The sequence below is a fragment of the Coffea arabica genome, chromosome 10c (assembly GCF_036785885.1).
Source record: "Coffea arabica cultivar ET-39 chromosome 10c, Coffea Arabica ET-39 HiFi, whole genome shotgun sequence".
Taxonomy (NCBI): Eukaryota; Viridiplantae; Streptophyta; class Magnoliopsida; order Gentianales; family Rubiaceae; genus Coffea; species Coffea arabica.
Window position 1 is genome coordinate 17,134,699 of NC_092329.1, and position 18,926 is coordinate 17,153,624.

At 37.3% G+C, this 18,926-nt stretch overlaps 2 protein-coding genes across 2 annotated transcripts; both read right to left on the bottom strand.

Annotated features, from left to right (window-relative positions):
- Positions 1 to 7,584: 7,584 nt before the first annotated feature.
- Positions 7,585 to 12,219, bottom strand: LOC140015833 (wall-associated receptor kinase 2-like). The gene is made up of 3 exons (XM_072068657.1): positions 11,364 to 12,219; positions 10,606 to 10,782; positions 7,585 to 8,952 (listed from the first exon to the last, which is right to left on the bottom strand). The coding sequence occupies exons 1-3, from the start codon at positions 12,217 to 12,219 to the stop codon at positions 7,748 to 7,750; spliced, it is 2,238 nt and encodes a 745-aa protein (XP_071924758.1). The 3' UTR covers positions 7,585 to 7,747.
- A 1,712-nt stretch (positions 12,220 to 13,931) lies between these two features.
- Positions 13,932 to 17,042, bottom strand: LOC140015638 (wall-associated receptor kinase 5-like). The gene is made up of 3 exons (XM_072068361.1): positions 16,008 to 17,042; positions 15,765 to 15,896; positions 13,932 to 15,455 (listed from the first exon to the last, which is right to left on the bottom strand). The coding sequence occupies exons 1-3, from the start codon at positions 16,897 to 16,899 to the stop codon at positions 14,188 to 14,190; spliced, it is 2,292 nt and encodes a 763-aa protein (XP_071924462.1). The 5' UTR covers positions 16,900 to 17,042; the 3' UTR covers positions 13,932 to 14,187.
- Between the last annotated feature and the right edge of the window lie 1,884 nt (positions 17,043 to 18,926).

Here is an 18,926-nt window from a genome sequence, read left to right on the forward strand (position 1 = left end):
TTGTCATTTTTGACTCTTGAAACTCTCCAAGATTGCTTCAAAAAGTTTCCATGCTTATTTGATCATTTCCAGCCGGAATCTTTGCGGAAAAAATGATCAAAAAGGTTGTGTGAAAAGAGCACAAGTTGCAGCGCAAGTTGCATCCGAAATCTACTAAAATGCGAGTAGGAAATGCGGCCCATGCCCGCGTTTTGGCCCCCTCCCCCCGTTTTACTCTTTGCAGGTTTGCACTTTTCTGGGCAGAATTCATCCTTGCTCTATTTTTTGTTCAATTTCAACTGATATTTTATTGATGTTAGAGGCTGAACTAACTCTTATGTAAAACATAAAAGTTGTAGCACTTTGCATTGGCTTTCCAGTGCATCAAGAATCATCCAATATGGAGTTCTGTGGACCAAGCAATGACCAAAATACCCTTGACTGGTCAGAACCTTGTTTTAGCTTTCGACCATGAACATGCACTTCTGTATTTCGACTTTTTGACCATGAAAACTACTGAACTGGACTTCGATGTCTTCATACCAAACGTAGATCTATCTCTTAAATTCAAAATAGTTCAAGAATCACCTCAATCCAATGCTTGTAGCTCAAGATATAGTTGAAATATCATAAGGTGTTGAAACTGTCTTCACTTGCATTTCTTCCTTTGAATGTTTTGCACTTCATGTCTTCTTTAAACGACTTCAAATCATCAATAATCATCCAATTCTCTTCTCAATTCATTCCATTTGATGATTGAATCCTTAAACCTACAAAAACATGAAGTTTTTACCATTAAAATTCATAGAAATGCAATTTTCACACTTTAAACCACAAAATGCATACTTTCACTAGATTCCTAGTTAATTAGCTATAAAAGTGGTTAAAACACACCAAAACTAACTAATAAAATACATTTAAAACACGTAAATATATACTTGTCAGAAATCTCAAGTACTTCTTGGGAATTGAAGTGACAAGTTCGGCACAAGGCATCCTCATATCTCAAAAGAAGTATGTGCTAGATCTTTTGGCAGAAGTTGGGCTTTTAGACTGTAAACCTACTGATACGCCGATTATGTAGAACCACAGGTTGGGAGAATTTCCAAATCAGAAGCCGACTGATAAAGAGAGATATCAGAGATTGGTCGGTAAGCTGATCTACCTGTCACATACTCGGCTTGATATTGCCTATGCTGTCAGTGTGGTCAGTTGATTTATGCATTCACCTAGTAATCAACACATGGAAGCTGTGATGAGGATCCTTCGATATTTAAAAGGGTCTCTAGGGAAAAGTCTCCTATTTTCCAAGAGCGGCACTCTCTATGTTGAAGGTTATACTGATGCCGATTGGGCAGGAGATGCCACCGATCGAAAGTCAACCTCAGGCGACTTTACATTTGTTGGTGGTAATCTGGTTACTTGGAGAAGCAAGAGAAAAAGGTGGTAGCATTATCGAGTGCAGAAATTGAATTTAGAGGCATGGCTAAAGGAGTGTGTGAACTTCTGTGGCTTAAGAGGCCGATGGCCGATATCGGCTTTGCTTCTCAGTTAGAGATGAACTTATTCTGTGATAACAAAGCTGCTATCGATATCAGCCATAATCCGGTTCAACATGATCGTACTAAGCATATTGAGGTCGATCGATACTTCATCAAGAAGAACCTTGAAGAAAGAGTGATATGGTTTTCCGTTCGTGAAGTCAGAAGATCAGCTAGCCAATATACTCGCAAAAGCTATGCCGACTAAGATTTTCAACAACTCATTAGGCAAGTTGGGGATGTACAATAGTTATGCACCAACTTGAGGGGGAGTATTGGATTGAGTTGTAGTAGTTGGTAGGTGAGGTTGTAAATATCCTATTAGGAGTTAATGTGTATCAATTAAGGATTTGATAGGTATTAGTAGTTGGTAGTTGGTAGGAATCTAATTACTACTCTTGTGTAATCCTATAAATAAGCACTTGTATCTTTGTATATAGATAAGTGAAATACATGGAAAACTTCCCCAATCTCTCTCTCTCTCACTCTAAAAGCCTCTCTTCTTAACAAAAGCTACAAGGGATGACAGTCAAAGGCTCTACGTTCATAAAGGGAAGAACCACAGAGCCAATCAGATGCCAAGTTGTCCGAAGCTTCTAATTTTAGTGATAAAGATGAATTTAACTTTGATGCAAGTGTTGAGCCGCAAGGTTTGACCTTGTGTGGCAAAATTCTTCATCCCACATCAGATGCTGCGTAAGGAAGTTTTCTTCCTTTCATCCCACATCAAACAATGGCAAGGAAAAGTCGGCTGCTGAAGGTTATAAATAAGGAAGCCTATTGAAGGAATTAATTGCACCACTCAAGAGAGTTATATGGGCTATTAGGTTCTTGAGTCATCTAACCCATTTAGTCAAATATTTTAGGCTCTCTTGTATTGTGTTTAGGAATATTTCCTAAACCTTTTATAAGTGCCTTTTGGCCTAGGAACCACTTTCCTACGGCTTTTGTATTTCTTCTTCATAGTAGAAATATTGCTCCTTCTTTGCCCGTGGACGTATGTCAATTTGACCGAACCACGTAAATCTTCTGTGTCTTTTATTTGCTTTGTTATCCGTCTTTATATGGTCGGTTTTACCGCCTAATTATTATATGGCTGGTATCTACCGCCTATCTATTATATGGTCGGTTATACCGCCTACTTTTATTCTAACTTTAGTTTGTTTATTCTTGGGCCGGTCCTAACAAACTGGTATCAGAGCTGGTTGATATATTTTGCAAGACAGGTTCATCTCGTGGGGCCTGTTCATCTCATGGGGTCCGTCCATCCTGCGGGGCCCACTCATCCTGCGGGATCCATTTATTCGTGGGGCCTGTTCACTTTGTGGGGTCCGTTATCCCGTGGGGCCCGCTTATCCTGTGGGGCCCGCTCACAAGACTTGCATATTTGTTTTGCCAGTTTTTTGAGACAAACTTCAGCTTACAGATTTTGTGGCAACAATGACGATAACAAAGACGGTTGTCGAGAAATTCGACAGAAATGTCAACTTCGGCATGTGGCAGCTCAAGATGGAGGCCATTCTTGTTCAAAACGGAGTTGATCTAGCGATTCATGGAATCGAGAACAAAACAGAAGATGTAAAGGATGCGGATTTCACTGATATGGATAAGAATGCTAGATCCAGTATAATTTTGAATCTCTCCGATGAGGTATTGCGTGAGGTAGCAACGGAGAATTCGGCCAAGGCTATGTGGGATAAATTGAAAGCTTTGTATATGAAGAAGACAGTCGAGAATCGGCTATATTTGAAGCAGAGTTTGTATATGCTTCGGATGTCTGAAGGTACATCTATACTCTCCCATCTTGATAAATTTGATTCCATTATTATGGATTTGGAGAATATAGATTCGCAAATTGATGATGAAGATCAGGCCCTATTACTTTTGTGTTCCCTTCTCCAGTCCTTTAAGTATTTCCGTGACACTATGATTTATAGAAAGGAAACAATTTCATATCGAGAAATTAAATCTGCACTAAAATCTAAAGAGCATATAGATAGGGATATTATTGGGGAAACTAGTGGGAGTTAAGCCGATGGCTTGTTTGTTCGGGGTAGATTTGAAAAGAGAAGCCCAGAAAATAGAAATAGATCCAAATTCAGACATAAAAATGTGGTGTGCAACTATTGTAAAAAGAAGGGCCATCTTATCTCTGATTGCTTTAAATTGAAAAATAAAGAAAAGCAAAAGGAGAAAAGGAGTGAAACCACCGAGGCTAGTATTGCCGTTGATGAGAATGATGGAACTATTTTCTGTGCAACAGAAAATAATTTTAGATCTAACAATGAGTGGATTTTAGATTCGGGTTGTTCATATCATATGTGTCCCAATAAGGACTGGTTTTCAACATATGAATCAACTGAAGGTGGAGTTGTCTTAATGGGCAACAACGCTGTTTGTAAAGTTGTTGGCAAAGGCACAATCCGGATTAAAATGTACGATGGTATTGTAAGGACGCTCACAAATGTTAGACATGTTCCAGATTTGAAAAAAAATCTCATCTCTTTGGGCACTCTTGAGTCTATTGGGTGCAGGTATTCAGGTGGAGATGGAGTTCTCAAAATCACTCGAGGAGCTCTTGTTGTTATGAAGGCACACAGATCTGGTACTTTGTATATTTTGCAGGGATCTACTGTTACAGGTGCTGCTGTTGTTTCAACATCATCTTTATCAGATACAGACATCACCAAATTATGGCATATGCATTTGGGGCATATGAGCGAAAAAGACTTGAGCATATTGAGCAAAAGAGGACTTCTGTGTGGACAAAGTACCGGTCCATTGAAATTCTGTGAACATTGTATTTTTGGAAAGCAGAAAAGAGTCAGCTTTAGTTCCCCAGCAATTCACAAGACAAAAAGTACTCTTGATTACATTCATTCGGATCTATGGGGTCCTTCTCATGCTCCTTCTAAAGGTGGTGCCAGGTACATGTTGACTTTCATTGATGATTATTCAAGGAAAGTTTGGGTCTATTTTCTTAAGCATAAAAATGATGTTTTCTTAACTTTCAAGCAATGGAAAGTTTTGATTGAGAAACAAACAGGAAAACATGTTAAGCGGTTGAGAACAGATAATGGCATGGAATTTTGTGGAGGTGAATTTAATGAATTTTACAAAAATGAAGGAATTGTTCGACATCACACCGTCAGGATGACGACTCAACAAAATGGTGTGGCTGAACGTATGAACAGAACGCTTTTGGAGAGAGTAAGATGTATGATCTCTAATGCAGGGTTGACAAACGACTTTTGGGCAGAAGCAATCAATATGGCATGTTATGTTGTCAACCGTTCTCCTTCTGCATCTCTTGATTTCAAAACTCCTGAGGAAGTTTGGTCAGGTACTCTTGCTGATTACTCCAATTTAAAAGTTTTTGGGTGTCCAGCATACATGCACGTGAATGATGGAAAATTGGAGCCTAGAGCTAAAAAGTGCATTTTTCTTGGATATGCTTCTGGGGTGAAAGGATACAGATTATGGTGTCCTGATCCCAAATCCCCAAAATTTGTAATCAGTAGAAATGTTACTTTTGATGAATTGTCTATGTTATCTTCCAAAAAGGAGTCTTCTAGTCCTTGTACTACTGATAGTACACAGAAGCAGGTGGAGCTTGATATTGGCAGTTTTGGTCCTTCTCAATCCAAATCTTCTATTCAACAAGTACCAGTAGATACACCTGAATCTACTGTTGAAGATATAGTGAAAACAACCAATTGCAAATATATTTCCTTAGTTTCGTATTACAGTTCTTAGATTGTCATGCTTGCTTTTGGTAAGATTCGTAAAACAATAAATGAATTGAGGGAGGTTTCCTCAACACCGGTTTATAAAATTTAATTGTTGATTTTAATTTCTGTAACATTACTAACAAATACAATTTTTGATTGTTAATTATAGTCAAATAACATTTCTTTCCTATTTTTCAAATGCCACATTTGCAAGTGTATACTTTTACAGACTATACTTAACGAATAAAGCACATATTTAGTTCCAATGCAAATCAAAAGACATTAATGTTTTTGTGCAGAAGATGACAATCAAAGAAATTCAAATAAAATCTAAGAAACTATTAAAAATTAAATAACAAGTTACTAAAATCAAATGAATGATAACTAAGGCTCTAGTCAAGAAATAACTTCAGCAATGGTACACCTAATTGATCATTGAAGCAAAGGCAATACCAATTATTTATCAATAAATAGGTTATAACTATCAAACAAGAGATGGCAGTCAATCCCTCCTTACTGCGTCGGTGATTAAGGTACGCCTGTTAATCACTGCTCTAATTAGGAAATAAATTTAGGTACGCCCATAAGATTTAATTTTCTAATTGCTTCACGTATTAGAGGAACCCTATTCTAACCAAATAACGCACTACCAGGGTTATTTTAGGTTAACCCGCGTATTCCCCTGACACAAATCCAATCATGCCATTTGTCATTATTTTAGAGTAATTAAACAATTACGAATTTAATGCCCTAATTGATAATAGATTATTCAATCAACTAATTATCCGGATTCGAGACAATCAATTAGTTGGACAATTATAATCACTGTAATAAGAGAATATGCGAATACTAATAAATAAAATGAAAAGATAAAATTAAATCGATCTCATAATTTTTTAGGTGAATCAAAACCTCCATTGTTCTTTGATTAGAGTGAAGAAATTAGTTGATATTTGATGCAAAGAATCCATACAGAATTGAAGCAAGATCCGCGGCCATCAATTTAATTCGATTGAAGGCGTCGTATGAAGAAGGAAAAGAACCCACTAAAAAGTCATGCAAAGAAAAGTCAAAAGATCCTCACATACGAGGGAGACTATCACTGCCAAAAAGCTAAACAGAAAAGTCAAACAAAGCAACTCCAAAGGAGTGCCTGTTCTCTGCACAATTTTTCTATCTCGGTCCTCCCCCTATGCTCCTGTGCGGCGGCCAAAAGAAAAGAAAAAAAATCTGCCTTCCGCTGTCCTTGCAGCAATTATCAAAATGAGCATAAGTTTTTCTTTTCCAAAAATGCCCTCTGAGATAGTCTCTCTTACTTAGGCTCCTTTTCCGTTAAATTGGCACTTATTGTGGTATTTTCTATCTACTTCCTGAAATAAATGTAAAATATAAAAAATGAGTAGAATTTAACAATTAATTCATATTGGATCAAGTAATAGAGAAAATTAATAATAAAATAAATAATAAAATTACACTTATCGATCAACAAGGTCCAAATCCCAAACAAAATCAGGAGCAGCCGCCCCTTCTGCCATTGCCTGAAGATTACTCCACTTTGTTTCTTCTCCAGTACTGCATGAGAAGGGAACATCTTTAAAATAATTGAAAGCATGGCTTCCTTTGCTCTGATTTCGGCCTCTGTAACTCGACCTTCACCATTCTTTTCACAGGACTTGATTCGTCTCCTTTGGCCACGGTAGGCATCTTCCGATGATTTCCTCCAGCCTTGTGGGCAACACTGACACATTCATCTAGTTCGGCTTCAGGAGAGAGAGGATTCGCCATTGATATGTTCGCAGCTTCTTTATTGTGTTTTACGCTTTGAAATTTTTTGCTGGTGAGTCAAAAACTTAAAAGGAACCTACAGTACTAGACAATAATCGATCTTGGGCCAATATATATAATGAGAGATAATGTTTTAGTCAGTTTAGCACTCAGAAGCAAGCATGACTTTTTTTTAATTTAATTTTCACTGTACTGATATAAGAGTGTAGGCTTTATGAAGAAGTATTATAGAAGTCGATGTGTAATTTCGTGCCAATATTTATGATGGAATGCTAATTGAGAATGGGTTGGAACTTTGCGAAAATACTGCTGTTTTGAATTCATTTTAGGCCTTTCAACTATACTAAATATGGACAGAGTAGCCATCGACTTATGATACTGAATTATGAAATTATTAATGAAACTAGCAACCATGAACTAAATGAAGTTCAAAGAATATGGCTAAACTTAAAAGCTGAATTAAGCAACAGTTCCATAGGTGATCTTCCCAGTGATGGGCATGATGGCCAGTTAGAAATTCACATGGCACTAAAAGAAGCATTGAAGAATTACGTTAGTATGAAAAATTTTTCATAATCAAAGTTATTTTAGAAAACATAAACTCCTTATTTGTTACCATAACAAATTTCAGGATGCCCAGGGCATGACATGGCCAGTATGAGCATATCTGGGAACTTAATGTATAACTCTAACCACTAACAGAATAATGAACTAGTGCTTATTCATAAGTGGATCGACATCCGAAACAGATCTAGAGCTATCACCTTCAGTTGTCCATGTATAATTGTTATCAGAAAACACGACAGATTCTCCCTCATTGTGGCTTGGACTTTGAAAATTTTCTGGAGTAGTTGACTGCACTGATGATAGTTTCATGCTTTCCAATCCAATGGCAACTTCCTTCATAGTTGGCCTTTTCTTCCCATTTAAGTTTAAGCATCGTTGTGCAAGTTTAGCAACTGCTGTGATCTCCTGTTCATTCCCTTGATTTATGAGCTCAGGATCAAGAATATTTCTGAGAGAATCCTGTTCCATGGATATCAGGAACCTTGTTGCCAAACTCAAGTTACAATCTTCATCTGTTGCTGCTGAGGATATTGGCTTTTGTCTTGTCAAAAGCTCAGCAAGGACCACCCCAAAGCTGTAAACATCACTTTTCTCTGTAAATTGGCTTGACTGGAAATATTCTGGATCCAAATAGCCAAAAGTCCCTTTAACTACAGTAGTTAAGTGAGTTTTGTCAATTGTCACAGACCTTGAAGTTCCAAAGTCTGATACTTTTGCTATGTATTTTTCATCCAAAAGTATATTGCTGGATTTGATATCTCTGTGGTAGATTGGAATTGAAACTGCTGAGTGTAGATACGCCAATGCTCCTGCTACCTCGATGGCTATTCTTAGTCTCAAATTCCAAGTCAAGGGAAGCTCCTCATTATTTCCATTATGTATGAGGGTAAAGAGGGTTCCATTAGGGATAAATTCATAAACTAGTAGTGGGACTTCTGTCTCCAGACAACAACCTAGAAGCTTTACCACATTCCTATGATTGATTTGTGAAAGCAAGACAACCTCGTTGATGAATTGCCCCAATTGGTTTTCATCAACCTTTTTTGACTTCTTGATTGCTACAATTCTGCCATCCGTTAGCATCCCTTTGTAAACTGTACCTTGACCTCCTTGACCTAGTATGCGATTTTCATTGAATCCATCACTGGCCTTGTTCAATTCTTTAGCAGAGAATAGCATTGTTTTCTCAACCCCACCTTCATCAGCAGATAACTGGTGTTGCAACAAAAGACCTCCATTTCGTTTAAAAAATTTCTCTTGGCGCTTTTTGTTGCGTCTCTTTTTCACTACTTTGTACAAGGTATAAGTAGCTATCATGAGAAATAGTACGCCAACACCCGCAAAAGTACCTGTACAAATCCAATATTGCAATGATTGCAAATTTTTAGAGTCGAGACTGTTGTTGTACAAGCACGGTGCATATTACAGTTAACATACACTGAAAGATTGATTTCAAACGAGTTGCCAGTTGAAGTTCTTGTGGGTGGTGGCTTTGGCCGGGAGATAAAGTAAATGACACCTGTGCATTTTTGGTCTGAGAAAGAGGAAAAAGGTTTACATGCCTAAGTTTTCTACGTATTAATGTGCCTTTCCTATGTGTGGCTGTAGTTCTTTATGTCCTCGGTAAAATTCTTTGCAAGTTGCTGGTTGGATGTTTGTGGAATTGGAAGGCTATTTGGAGGCTGGTCGGTATTACATTGAAGTGGTAATTATTTGAAGAATAGTATTACAGGAAGTGAATGGCGATTTGCAAAATATAGGAGAAGTACCTAGAAGCAAATCGTAGAGTAGTCAATGTCGTTTGACCTTGTGTTTTGTAGGTAATCAATCTAAACAAGTTTCAATTTAATAAAATCGACATAGATGAAGGGCACCTTCTACAGAATGTATAGAGAATGGCTAGAACTCAAAGAAGTTGAAGCTGAATCATCGCAGCGTCAGAGCTTTTGGTGAAACAATTGAGACTAAAACAAGAAGCAATGGGACCTCCAGCAGCAAATATTATTAAATTTAAATCATAACTGATCAGCTACTTCCTAAACGGATGATAGCCAGGAACTCGACAGGAAGAATCATCAAAGCTTGGACATTACAGGAACAGAGAAACAAGATTAATTATATTTCATCTGTATATATATTAACTGATCTGTACCACCACCAAGCTGTTCAAGCCAACAGGGAACTGGGTGACAGTTAGTGAAATTGTTGATTACATTTCTTAACAAGATTTAAGCTTGAGTTTGTTCCTGAGTTTATTGTTTCGGCAATAATAGAATGTTTCTCTATATGTGATGCTTTTAACTGATAGCCAATAATGTGAGAAAATGTCTACCCTAGATTTTTTATTTTATTTTATTTTTTGGGGAGAAAACCTCTACCCTAGAATTTTTCTTTTCCTTTTTCACTTTAATAGAGACTTCAAACCATACAATAAGAGAGCGAAAAAAGAAAAGATTTGAATTAGAATTAAAAAGATAACGGCACTTGATTAATGTGGCTAATCATCGAATTGGTCTTGTGCTTCAGACTCTTAACTCTCTTTGATTTGCACTTGTGATGGGTATGGCAAATGTTGACTTTGGTTTCGCTGAATTCGAGGTCAAAAGTAAACCTGATTAAGAGGTGGTCGAGCTTTGGGTTGACATTGACTCAGCTAGGTAGTTTTGGCTCAGTCTGCTCTAGTCCTTCTCAGGTTGCTCCCATTAATGATTAATCCCTATCTTATGTAATTCACCAAAAACATGAAGATACAATGTGTGGTTTGTGATAATAGGTACTACCCATTTTCCATGCCACCAAAACATACTGATTTATTATTTAAGATATAAATTGAAACAATATATAGGCAATGCTTGTGTCGATCGTATGTGTATGTGTGTTTATAAACAAAATGCAAATTAAGCTGATCTGAGAACGGTAATTTGCTTTTTGACCAAGCTTGGTCTTTGTGCCTATCTGTATAATACTTGGGAACTTCGGTAACAAAAAGAACAAACTATTACCTGCCACAAGTGCTTGATAACTTTTCTTAGGTTTAGGGATGCAACTTCCACTCCCTCTTCCATCATCTTTCTTAAGGTACCCCTTCGGGCAAGAGCAATTGTAGCCTCCTTCGACGTTTATGCAAAGTTCTCCGAATTTGCAATCATTGGTCTCTTCTTTTTGACATTCATCAATATCTGCATAATGTTACCCCCAGAAAAAATCATGTTGGATCTATCACGGATTTGTTTTCCTTCTTCTTTTAATATTTTCTTTAAAAAGTAAAGCTCATTTTTCAAAAGTACATCGGACCATGTTTGTTTGGATTGAAAGTTCATTGGAAAATTTTTTTTTGTATTATTTAGTATAATTTTTTTTAATATGATGTACATGATATAAAAAGTTGGTTAGAGAATTTGTTTTGTGAACAATATTTTTTTTTCCAAATAACCCTAACCAAATTCTTTTTTCCATGGCACAAAGTAAAAAAGTAAAAGGGTTATCTTAATTTTATAAAAAGGAAAAAAATCAAATAATCTTTTTTAATGTGTGCAAATATTGATGTAATTTTCCCGGGAAAAAGTAGGTGGTGTGTGTGTGTGTTTGTGGTTGTTGGGTGGGTGGGTGGGTGGTAGTGGTTTTGGGGGGGGGGGGGATGTAAAGGTTAACTAACTCAGAAGTAAAATGGACAATGAATGATGCGCCAAAATGATTGTCCAAAGTGAAGTAGCAATCATGATATGCTCCAAAAAAAAAATGGTAGCAATGAAGTGCGTACCTCGGCAACCAATATTTGGCAAGTAAGGATTACCTTCATAACCCTCATTGCAGAAACAACGGTATCCCTTGTAATTGCCTGATCCATTTACGCAATAGGTATTATGCTGACAAGCATAAGTAGACGAGTCCTTTCTTGCTGTTTCACACGTCTGGGTTTCATCTCCAATCCCCCAATCAAGTACCACAGGAAGTTTGTCTACCCCCCGTAAATTGGTAAGGTTGTCGAAAGTAAAGTTGAACTTACCTTCTTCAACCACAAAGGCAAAGCTACAAGGACTGAACTCTTTAACATATCTATGATTGTAATAACTTTCCGCTTTCAACTCGAAATTTGTCATTCCTTGCGGGATTGATGTCTGGCAGCATCCACGGCCGGACGAGGAACCATTAACCACGGCAGACGGGTTGAAACACATGGTGATGCACCCGATAGTTTGATCTACAGTAGTCCCCTTGACAGAGTGGAAGCTTTGGAGAAAACCATAGGTGTCGCAGCCAACTGCTGTGAATTTGTTAACGGTACTATTGATTGTGAATTCGGGAAATCGGAAAGAGGGTTCATCATCAGATTCCGGATGATCAGGACATTTGCGAGCTACAAACTTGAGAATGTTCAATTGACCTTCAAGGGATATTTTTGTGACGTTAACGTTTGAGTCTTGTAGAAATAATTTGGGAGGATTATAAGAATGGTTACAAGTGACTGAAAAGTTGGACTCCAGATAACAATCTTCTGTCATGCCAAATGGGTACGGGATCGTTATATTTCCGCAGGTATCACTGCAGCCATGCTTCGCTATGCGTAAAGGAGGGTATGATGCCGCCGGGGTGATAGCTGGCTTTAAGGACACCATCAATATGAAAAGTATAACCTGACCAAATTTCATAGCTGGGGAAGCTTTGGACTGGGATGGCTGCTTAGTTTTGGGATAATGAGGTTTTAACTTGTATGTGGTGTTCTTTGGAGGAGGCCATGTTTTAATTTATAGAAATATCAATCCACTCTAGCTTTGGAGGCCAAACAAGTCTTCATATAGGCCGTTCTAGTGCATGGAATGCTTTTTTTTCTTCTTTTGGATGACAATATGATATGTTAAAAAACCTAAAAACCAATAATTGACAGCAAGGAATTATAATTTGTACAAAACTCTTATCTAAATTTCATTAAGAATCTCACTGACAAAATTATTATTATTTATCAATTAAAAAGGGAAAGGAAAGCAAATTCATGAGTAATTAGACTACAACAAGAAAAAAATAACTATGAAACAACCAAAAAAATTATTAGGTAAAAGAAAAATTAAACGCGGAAAGCCTTTGAAGGGGTCGGAATTTAGGAACGGTTTCCTCCTTCCTGGAAAAAATTCTTGTGGAACGTAGTAGTTGCAATTATAATCAATATTATTCATCAAACACAATTCGATGGGAAGAAATAATACATAAAGTTCGGATGAAATTGCTGAGTCTTATGGGCCACACATAATCATCCAGTTTTTCCAAGATGCGATGGTTTCCAGGAGTAGCAGAAAGTTCGAATGACCACAAAGATATGACCACGACTTTGTCTTTCCAGTGGAATCTTTGGCCTTGTAATATGGAATTGAATCGTCTCTTAGTACTGTACAACCTCGCAGCTGGTTAAAAGTCTTTAAGTCTTTGCAACAAAGTCTGGACACGAAAATGCATCTTTTTGGTTACCCTCGTACTACTCTGCATCCATTGCCATCACTATATAGATAGTCAAATTGATATGGTGGCCACTTCCCAATGTTTTACACGACGCGGACTAAATTAATAAAGGCCCAGGGCAAGAGGAAACCCGTAATAGAAAAATATTTTCACAGTTCAAGACTTTCTGCTTGATTACTCTGGGCTAGTATTTTGGATGGATGCAGCATACCCCCTAGCACAATGTTTTGCTACGGTGCTCCTGAGAATATGATATTATGAAACGTCTCAATTCATTGCCACGAATCGCCACCTTCCCTGCATCCCGCTGCCCATCTTCCTCGTACCAGTAGTTCTATTTTTTGTCCCCTGCCCGTCCTTTGCCTCCCGTAACTAGCCCCAGCATCTACCCTCTTATTTTTCTTCTACTTCAAAAGTTCGCAATTTCCTCATCTTTTCCCTCCAGACGTCCTTCACTGGGTTGGGCACTATCTCTTGCAATTGGGTTTTTTTTTTTTTTGTTCTCAATTTCCACTACTCATTCAATATAAATCAGTTTTAATTTAGTTAAGAGCTTTCTGGATATTTTTAATAGCTTTCAATAAATAAACTTCAAGGAGAAAGCTGTCATATCAGTACAGTGGGAATGGAGGTTTAGGCTAATAGTGAGAAGGTGCAGCATCCAACAGGTTGCTGGTGCTTTTTATTCTCCTTATCTCAATAGTACCACTTTTTATTTGTTTAATCAGTCATGTAAAAATAATTATCATTATCTGCTGAAGTGGTGCCCTCAAGTTGAGGTCTCTGTAGTTAGGTTCAGTTGATTAATTCTTATAACTTCCAGTGTAAACTCATATGGTTTTGATTTAATCGTGATTTTTACGCCAACTCAGTCGAATGTTATGCTTAGACCAAATTTATACCATTTTACACTAAATATTGTAAGAGTTACATAACCCAGCAGAACTGAACTACAATTCAACTTGAGAGGCCTTGGATCAAATAATCTACTCACACACAATCAAAATTAATTGCGAGAAAACTGCTGAAAATTCAACTCCATTTGACATTTCTAGGAGGAGCTCGTAATAATAAATGAAGAAGTGCACCAGAACTGGAAAGTCGAAAATTGCAGCTCCAGAACACCCTATCATTCATCTCCCACCAGCAATTGGTACCATCATATGCTCCATTATGCTATGACTCTCAGTATGTATGCAGTTAGAATCACCACCGTCGACATGTGCATTTGTTGATTGCATACCAAGCAAGGAGGCCTCAGTGTCGGTGAAATCAATCTTAGAAACTTGAATTGGAGATTGCTTTGCTCTTATTTCCAATACCTCAAGTTCTCTTGCTATATTCTTCATAGACGGTCTATCTTCACCTTTTACACTCAAGCAAGATTTAACAATCATTGCAACTTCTTTCAAAAGCTCAATACTTACATCGCACATAATGTTGCGATCAAGAACCTGGATCAAGTGACCACTTTTCAGTGAAGAAATGAAATAATTCGCAAGAAACTTCTCTTCCTCCACTCTATCCAATGATAATGCCTTCTTACTTGTCAGTAGCTCTATAAGAACTACCCCAAAGCTGTAAACATCACTTTTCTCTGTCAACAAACCTGTTAGCATGTACTCGGGGTCCAAGTAGCCAAATGTTCCTTGCACCATTGTAGATACTTGATTTTCATCTAAAGGAGCCAATTTTGATATTCCAAAGTCTGTGACTTTTGCAGTGTAGTTTTGATCTAGAAGTATGTTTGCCGATTTGATATCTCTATGGATAATCGGTGGTGAAGCTACTGAGTGCAAATATGAGAGAACTCCGGCAATTTCTGATGCTATTCTTAATCGGATATTCCAAGAAAGATGATGTGATTTTGTTGTGCTGCTTAAATGCTCGGAGAGAGTACCATTGTCGATGAACTCATAAACAAGTAATGGCACTTCCGTCTCTAAGCAACATCCTAGAAGTTTAACGACATTTCTACTATTAACTTGGGAAAGCATAATCACCTCATTAATAAATTGATCAAGTTGATTTTCGTTAACTTCTCTGGACCTCTTAATGGCAACAGTACAAGAATTATGGTCTACTAAGATTCCTTTGAAAACTGTGCCGTATCCTCCACGACCAATAATTCGAGTTTCCTCGAAATTATTGGTTGCCTTTCGTAGTTCTTCAAGAGTGAAAATTCTAGCAACATTTGTGTTTCTTCCTTCTTGAGCCAGTCGTTGCTGTAGCATTAATCCACCATTTTTCCGGAAAAACTCCTCCTTCAATCTGTTTTCCCTTCTTTTCCTCAATTCCAAACACAAATAAAAGCAGCAGAAAAGTAGAATTGCTGTGCCTATGCCAACACCTGTTGACAAATTTGACTGAAAAATTAGCAAATGATGAGATCTATCGGATACTTTGCAGCTAAAGACTCTAATTTTGCAAGTGATTATCAACTTTCATGTTCTCTCACTACCTGGTAAAGAAAAGAATTAGGTTTCTTTCTCTCTTATACTATGATTAGTTGCCATCTTAAACCAAATGGAACGGGTTTCAAGAAATCTTCATTTTATCTTAATTTAATACTCTCATGATACAGCACATATTTATCACACCACTTAAGAGATGGTTCAATCCATAGTGATAAATTCTCCTTTGCTTCTCCAATCATTTCAAAGTGTAGACTAACCTGAAACAATCATAGACCAATTTATATGGTCAGGACTGCAGCCATCTCCACCTCTCCCATCACCATGATACCCTTTGAGACAAGGACATGTGTAGTTGCCCAATGTGTTGTGACAAACACTATTCTTCGTACAATTGTAAAGAGTTGGATCTTGGCATTCATTAATATCTGTAGAATTCAATAAAAAATAGAAAGCAGAAGCATAATTTGAAATGTGAATTGAAACACACATATACATACTGGTTTATTAGACGAGTTTAACAAAATTTTCGCACATGCCTTGGCAACCATCAGGAAGATATGGGTTGCCTTCGTATCCTTGATTGCAAGAACAACGGTATCCCAACCCCTTGAAAGGTTCGTAACAGTGACTGTTTTTACCAGAGCATGCATAAGAGGTCGTGTTTCTTTGGGCAACGTCACATGACACCTCCTCAATGGTCCAATCGGCCACGACGGGAAGACTTAAATCATCGCTTAAGTTGGTGAGGCTATCTGCAGAAAAATTGAAAGCCTTCTCTTCGACCACAAAAGCGTAGCTGCAAGGATTGAAACCCCACACCTTGGTGTGGTTATTAACACTGGCCAAGCTCACATTAATATTCCATGCCCCTGGTGGGATATCTGTCTGGCAGCAACCGATGCCGGAACAAGAGCCATCAATTACATCTTCCTTATAATCACAGAAAGAGACACATCCAGTTGTGTAGCTCCGGTTTTGACCAAAACCATAAACTATAGCCACGGCATCACAGCCAACGGCAATAAATTTATTAGCTGTACTGCTGAAGGTAAAACGGTCGGATAATTCTATCCATGGTGACTTCTTGTTCAATAAACTTCCGTTTTTATTATAGCAATCAGATGCTATATCCTGCATAAGGTGCACCTGACCTTCCAGAGATATTTCTGTGACATTGATTGTACTGTTATGCAGAACTGGTTGAGGGACAGAGGTTGAAGAGTTGGTGCAGTTGATAAAGAATTGTTCGTTAAGGTAACAACCTTCTGTAATACCGAATGGAAATGGAATGCTTACATTTCCACAATGATCTTGGCAGCCGGGCATCGCTATAGAAAATGTTGGGGATGTCAAAGTTGAAGCGGAAGACAGCATCAAGGCAATTACCAAATGCAAGAGCATCGGTAAAATCAAACGATTGAAGCCCATTGGAATTGTTTTTCAAAGAAGCAAGTTTCCTTATACGGAAGAGAGTTGCAATTGTTAATTGTGCACTTCTAAGGACTTTAAACTTACGATAGGGAAGACTTAGTTAGTAAACCCACAGAAGGCCTACGCATTTTACGATTGAAGCTTCTTCTGTAGACCCCAAATAGGGACGTTTTATAGGCATTCCAAGTAAAGGGAAGACTTAGCCAGTAAACGCACAAAAGGCCTACGCATTTTACCATTGAAACTTCTTCTGTAGACCCCAAATAGGACGGTTAACTTCAAATGAATGCAGTCAAGATATAAAGGAGCATTTGTTCACACTAGTCTCTGTCGACGATGGGGTCCACGTCTTCACGGGGTTGCTTATGCTAACGACATAAAGACTCAGTAAGGGAAGACATTCAAGTCCACCCTACTCTTTCCATTTATTTACGTGAAAAACAATAAGGGAACCGATAAATTTTTTCCACTTGATATGAGAAAAAAAATCATAAATGTGTTTTTGGATGTAATGTATGTCATGAAAGTAATTACGATATATGCATCGGCCGATGAGGTTTTAGTCTGCTTAGAGTGTATTTGATAAAATTGAAATTTGAAAACTAAAATATTAAATTTAAAATCTGAAGGCGAAATTCATTAAATTATTAAATTGTTAAATATCATATTTGATGCATTTGAGTGTATATCATATTAACTGATATGTGGTTAGTTTATTAATTATTTTTTAGAGTAAATTTTGTCTAGAATATTTGGTTCCACTCAATTAATTCAAAAGTTCTAATTTTTGTTATCAAATGCATTTGAATATGTTATGTTGAATCTAGTTATCAAACGGAGGCCTAAGATTGAGATTCCAAGATTTAGAGGGCTTGGGTTCAAATCTCTCCTCTCTTCCCCCGCTTTTTAAATTTCATTCCTCTTCTACTAGAAAAAAATTTTAAAAATAAAAAAAATATATGCTTAGAATGGAAGGATTAAAGAGTTGTTACAATTGACTGAAAATCTCGACTCAAGATAACAATCTTCTGTCATGCCAAATGGGCATGGGATCTTTACTTTTCCAGAGGTATCAATGCAGCCATCCTTGGCTATAGGAGGGTATGTTGCTGCTGGTGTGATAGCTGGCTTTAAGGACACCGTCAACACGAAAAGTATCATTTGAACAAGCTTCATCACTCGGGAAACTTTGGACTGTGATGGCTATTTAATTGTGGAGTCAAGAAGAGATCAGATGATTGACTTTTCCCTCTATCACCTCGCTAGATAATAGAAAAATCGCCAGTAGAAAACATGGTTTTTTTTGTCCCATTAGTTTCCCAGCATGTACCCTACTACCACCACTACCAAACAAATGAACGAAGAATTGCAATTATAGTAGATGAACAAAATAACCTTAAGATTTACCACGTCTTGGCTGTTGCAATTGTGAATGAACTTATGTTCCTTGGCTGATCGGGATCAGCCGTGTGGAGCACTCTAGGAACATACGATGACTTGTTCTGTCGATCCCAAGTATTCCCATAAGTCTAGTCAGTCTCTTTCAGGGACTTCTACCAACTTTTTTGTTTTGAAGATGAATAAATCCGAAGAGAAAAATTGATTGACTTTTTCATCTATCACCTGTCGAGAAAATAAGAAAATTTCCAATGGAAGAGTTGTTTTTTCCCACAGAAGAAATATAATAGTTTTGGTCCTAAATGTTTAGCACCTGTCATTTTCACTCTCTCTTCCAACCCCACTCCCCCTTAAGCAAAAGATTCCCTACAGGTTTTTGTATGTATATAATTTCACAAATTTCTTTATTTTATTTCCATTTTTGCGGTTAATTAATTAGTCATGTGTCATCACATAAGTTAATATTCTTATTGTCTAAAGTCAGGTGCTTTTTTATTCTCTTTTTTTAATTCAATCTAGTGAACATGTGACTGCAAATAACATGATTTCGTTAGTAATTAGGGAAAATCCGTCAATTACACTAAATTTGCTTCAATTGGAAATATTAGGAACCATATTTATTTTTG

Coding starts and splice junctions, on each gene's coding strand:
- LOC140015833 (XM_072068657.1), bottom strand. CDS start 12,219: ATGGTGTCCTTAAAGCCAGCTATCACCCCGGCGGCATCATACCCTCCT. Junction 10,783..11,363: donor GCCAAATATTGGTTGCCGAG/GTACGCACTTCA, acceptor AACATTATGCAG/ATATTGATGAATGTCAAAAA. Junction 8,953..10,605: donor TTATCAAGCACTTGTGGCAG/GTAATAGTTTGT, acceptor GGATTTGTACAG/GTACTTTTGCGGGTGTTGGC.
- LOC140015638 (XM_072068361.1), bottom strand. CDS start 16,899: ATGGGCTTCAATCGTTTGATTTTACCGATGCTCTTGCATTTGGTAATT. Junction 15,897..16,007: donor TCTTCCTGATGGTTGCCAAG/GCATGTGCGAAA, acceptor TGAATTCTACAG/ATATTAATGAATGCCAAGAT. Junction 15,456..15,764: donor GAGAGGTGGAGATGGCTGCA/GTCCTGACCATA, acceptor TTAGCTGCAAAG/TATCCGATAGATCTCATCAT.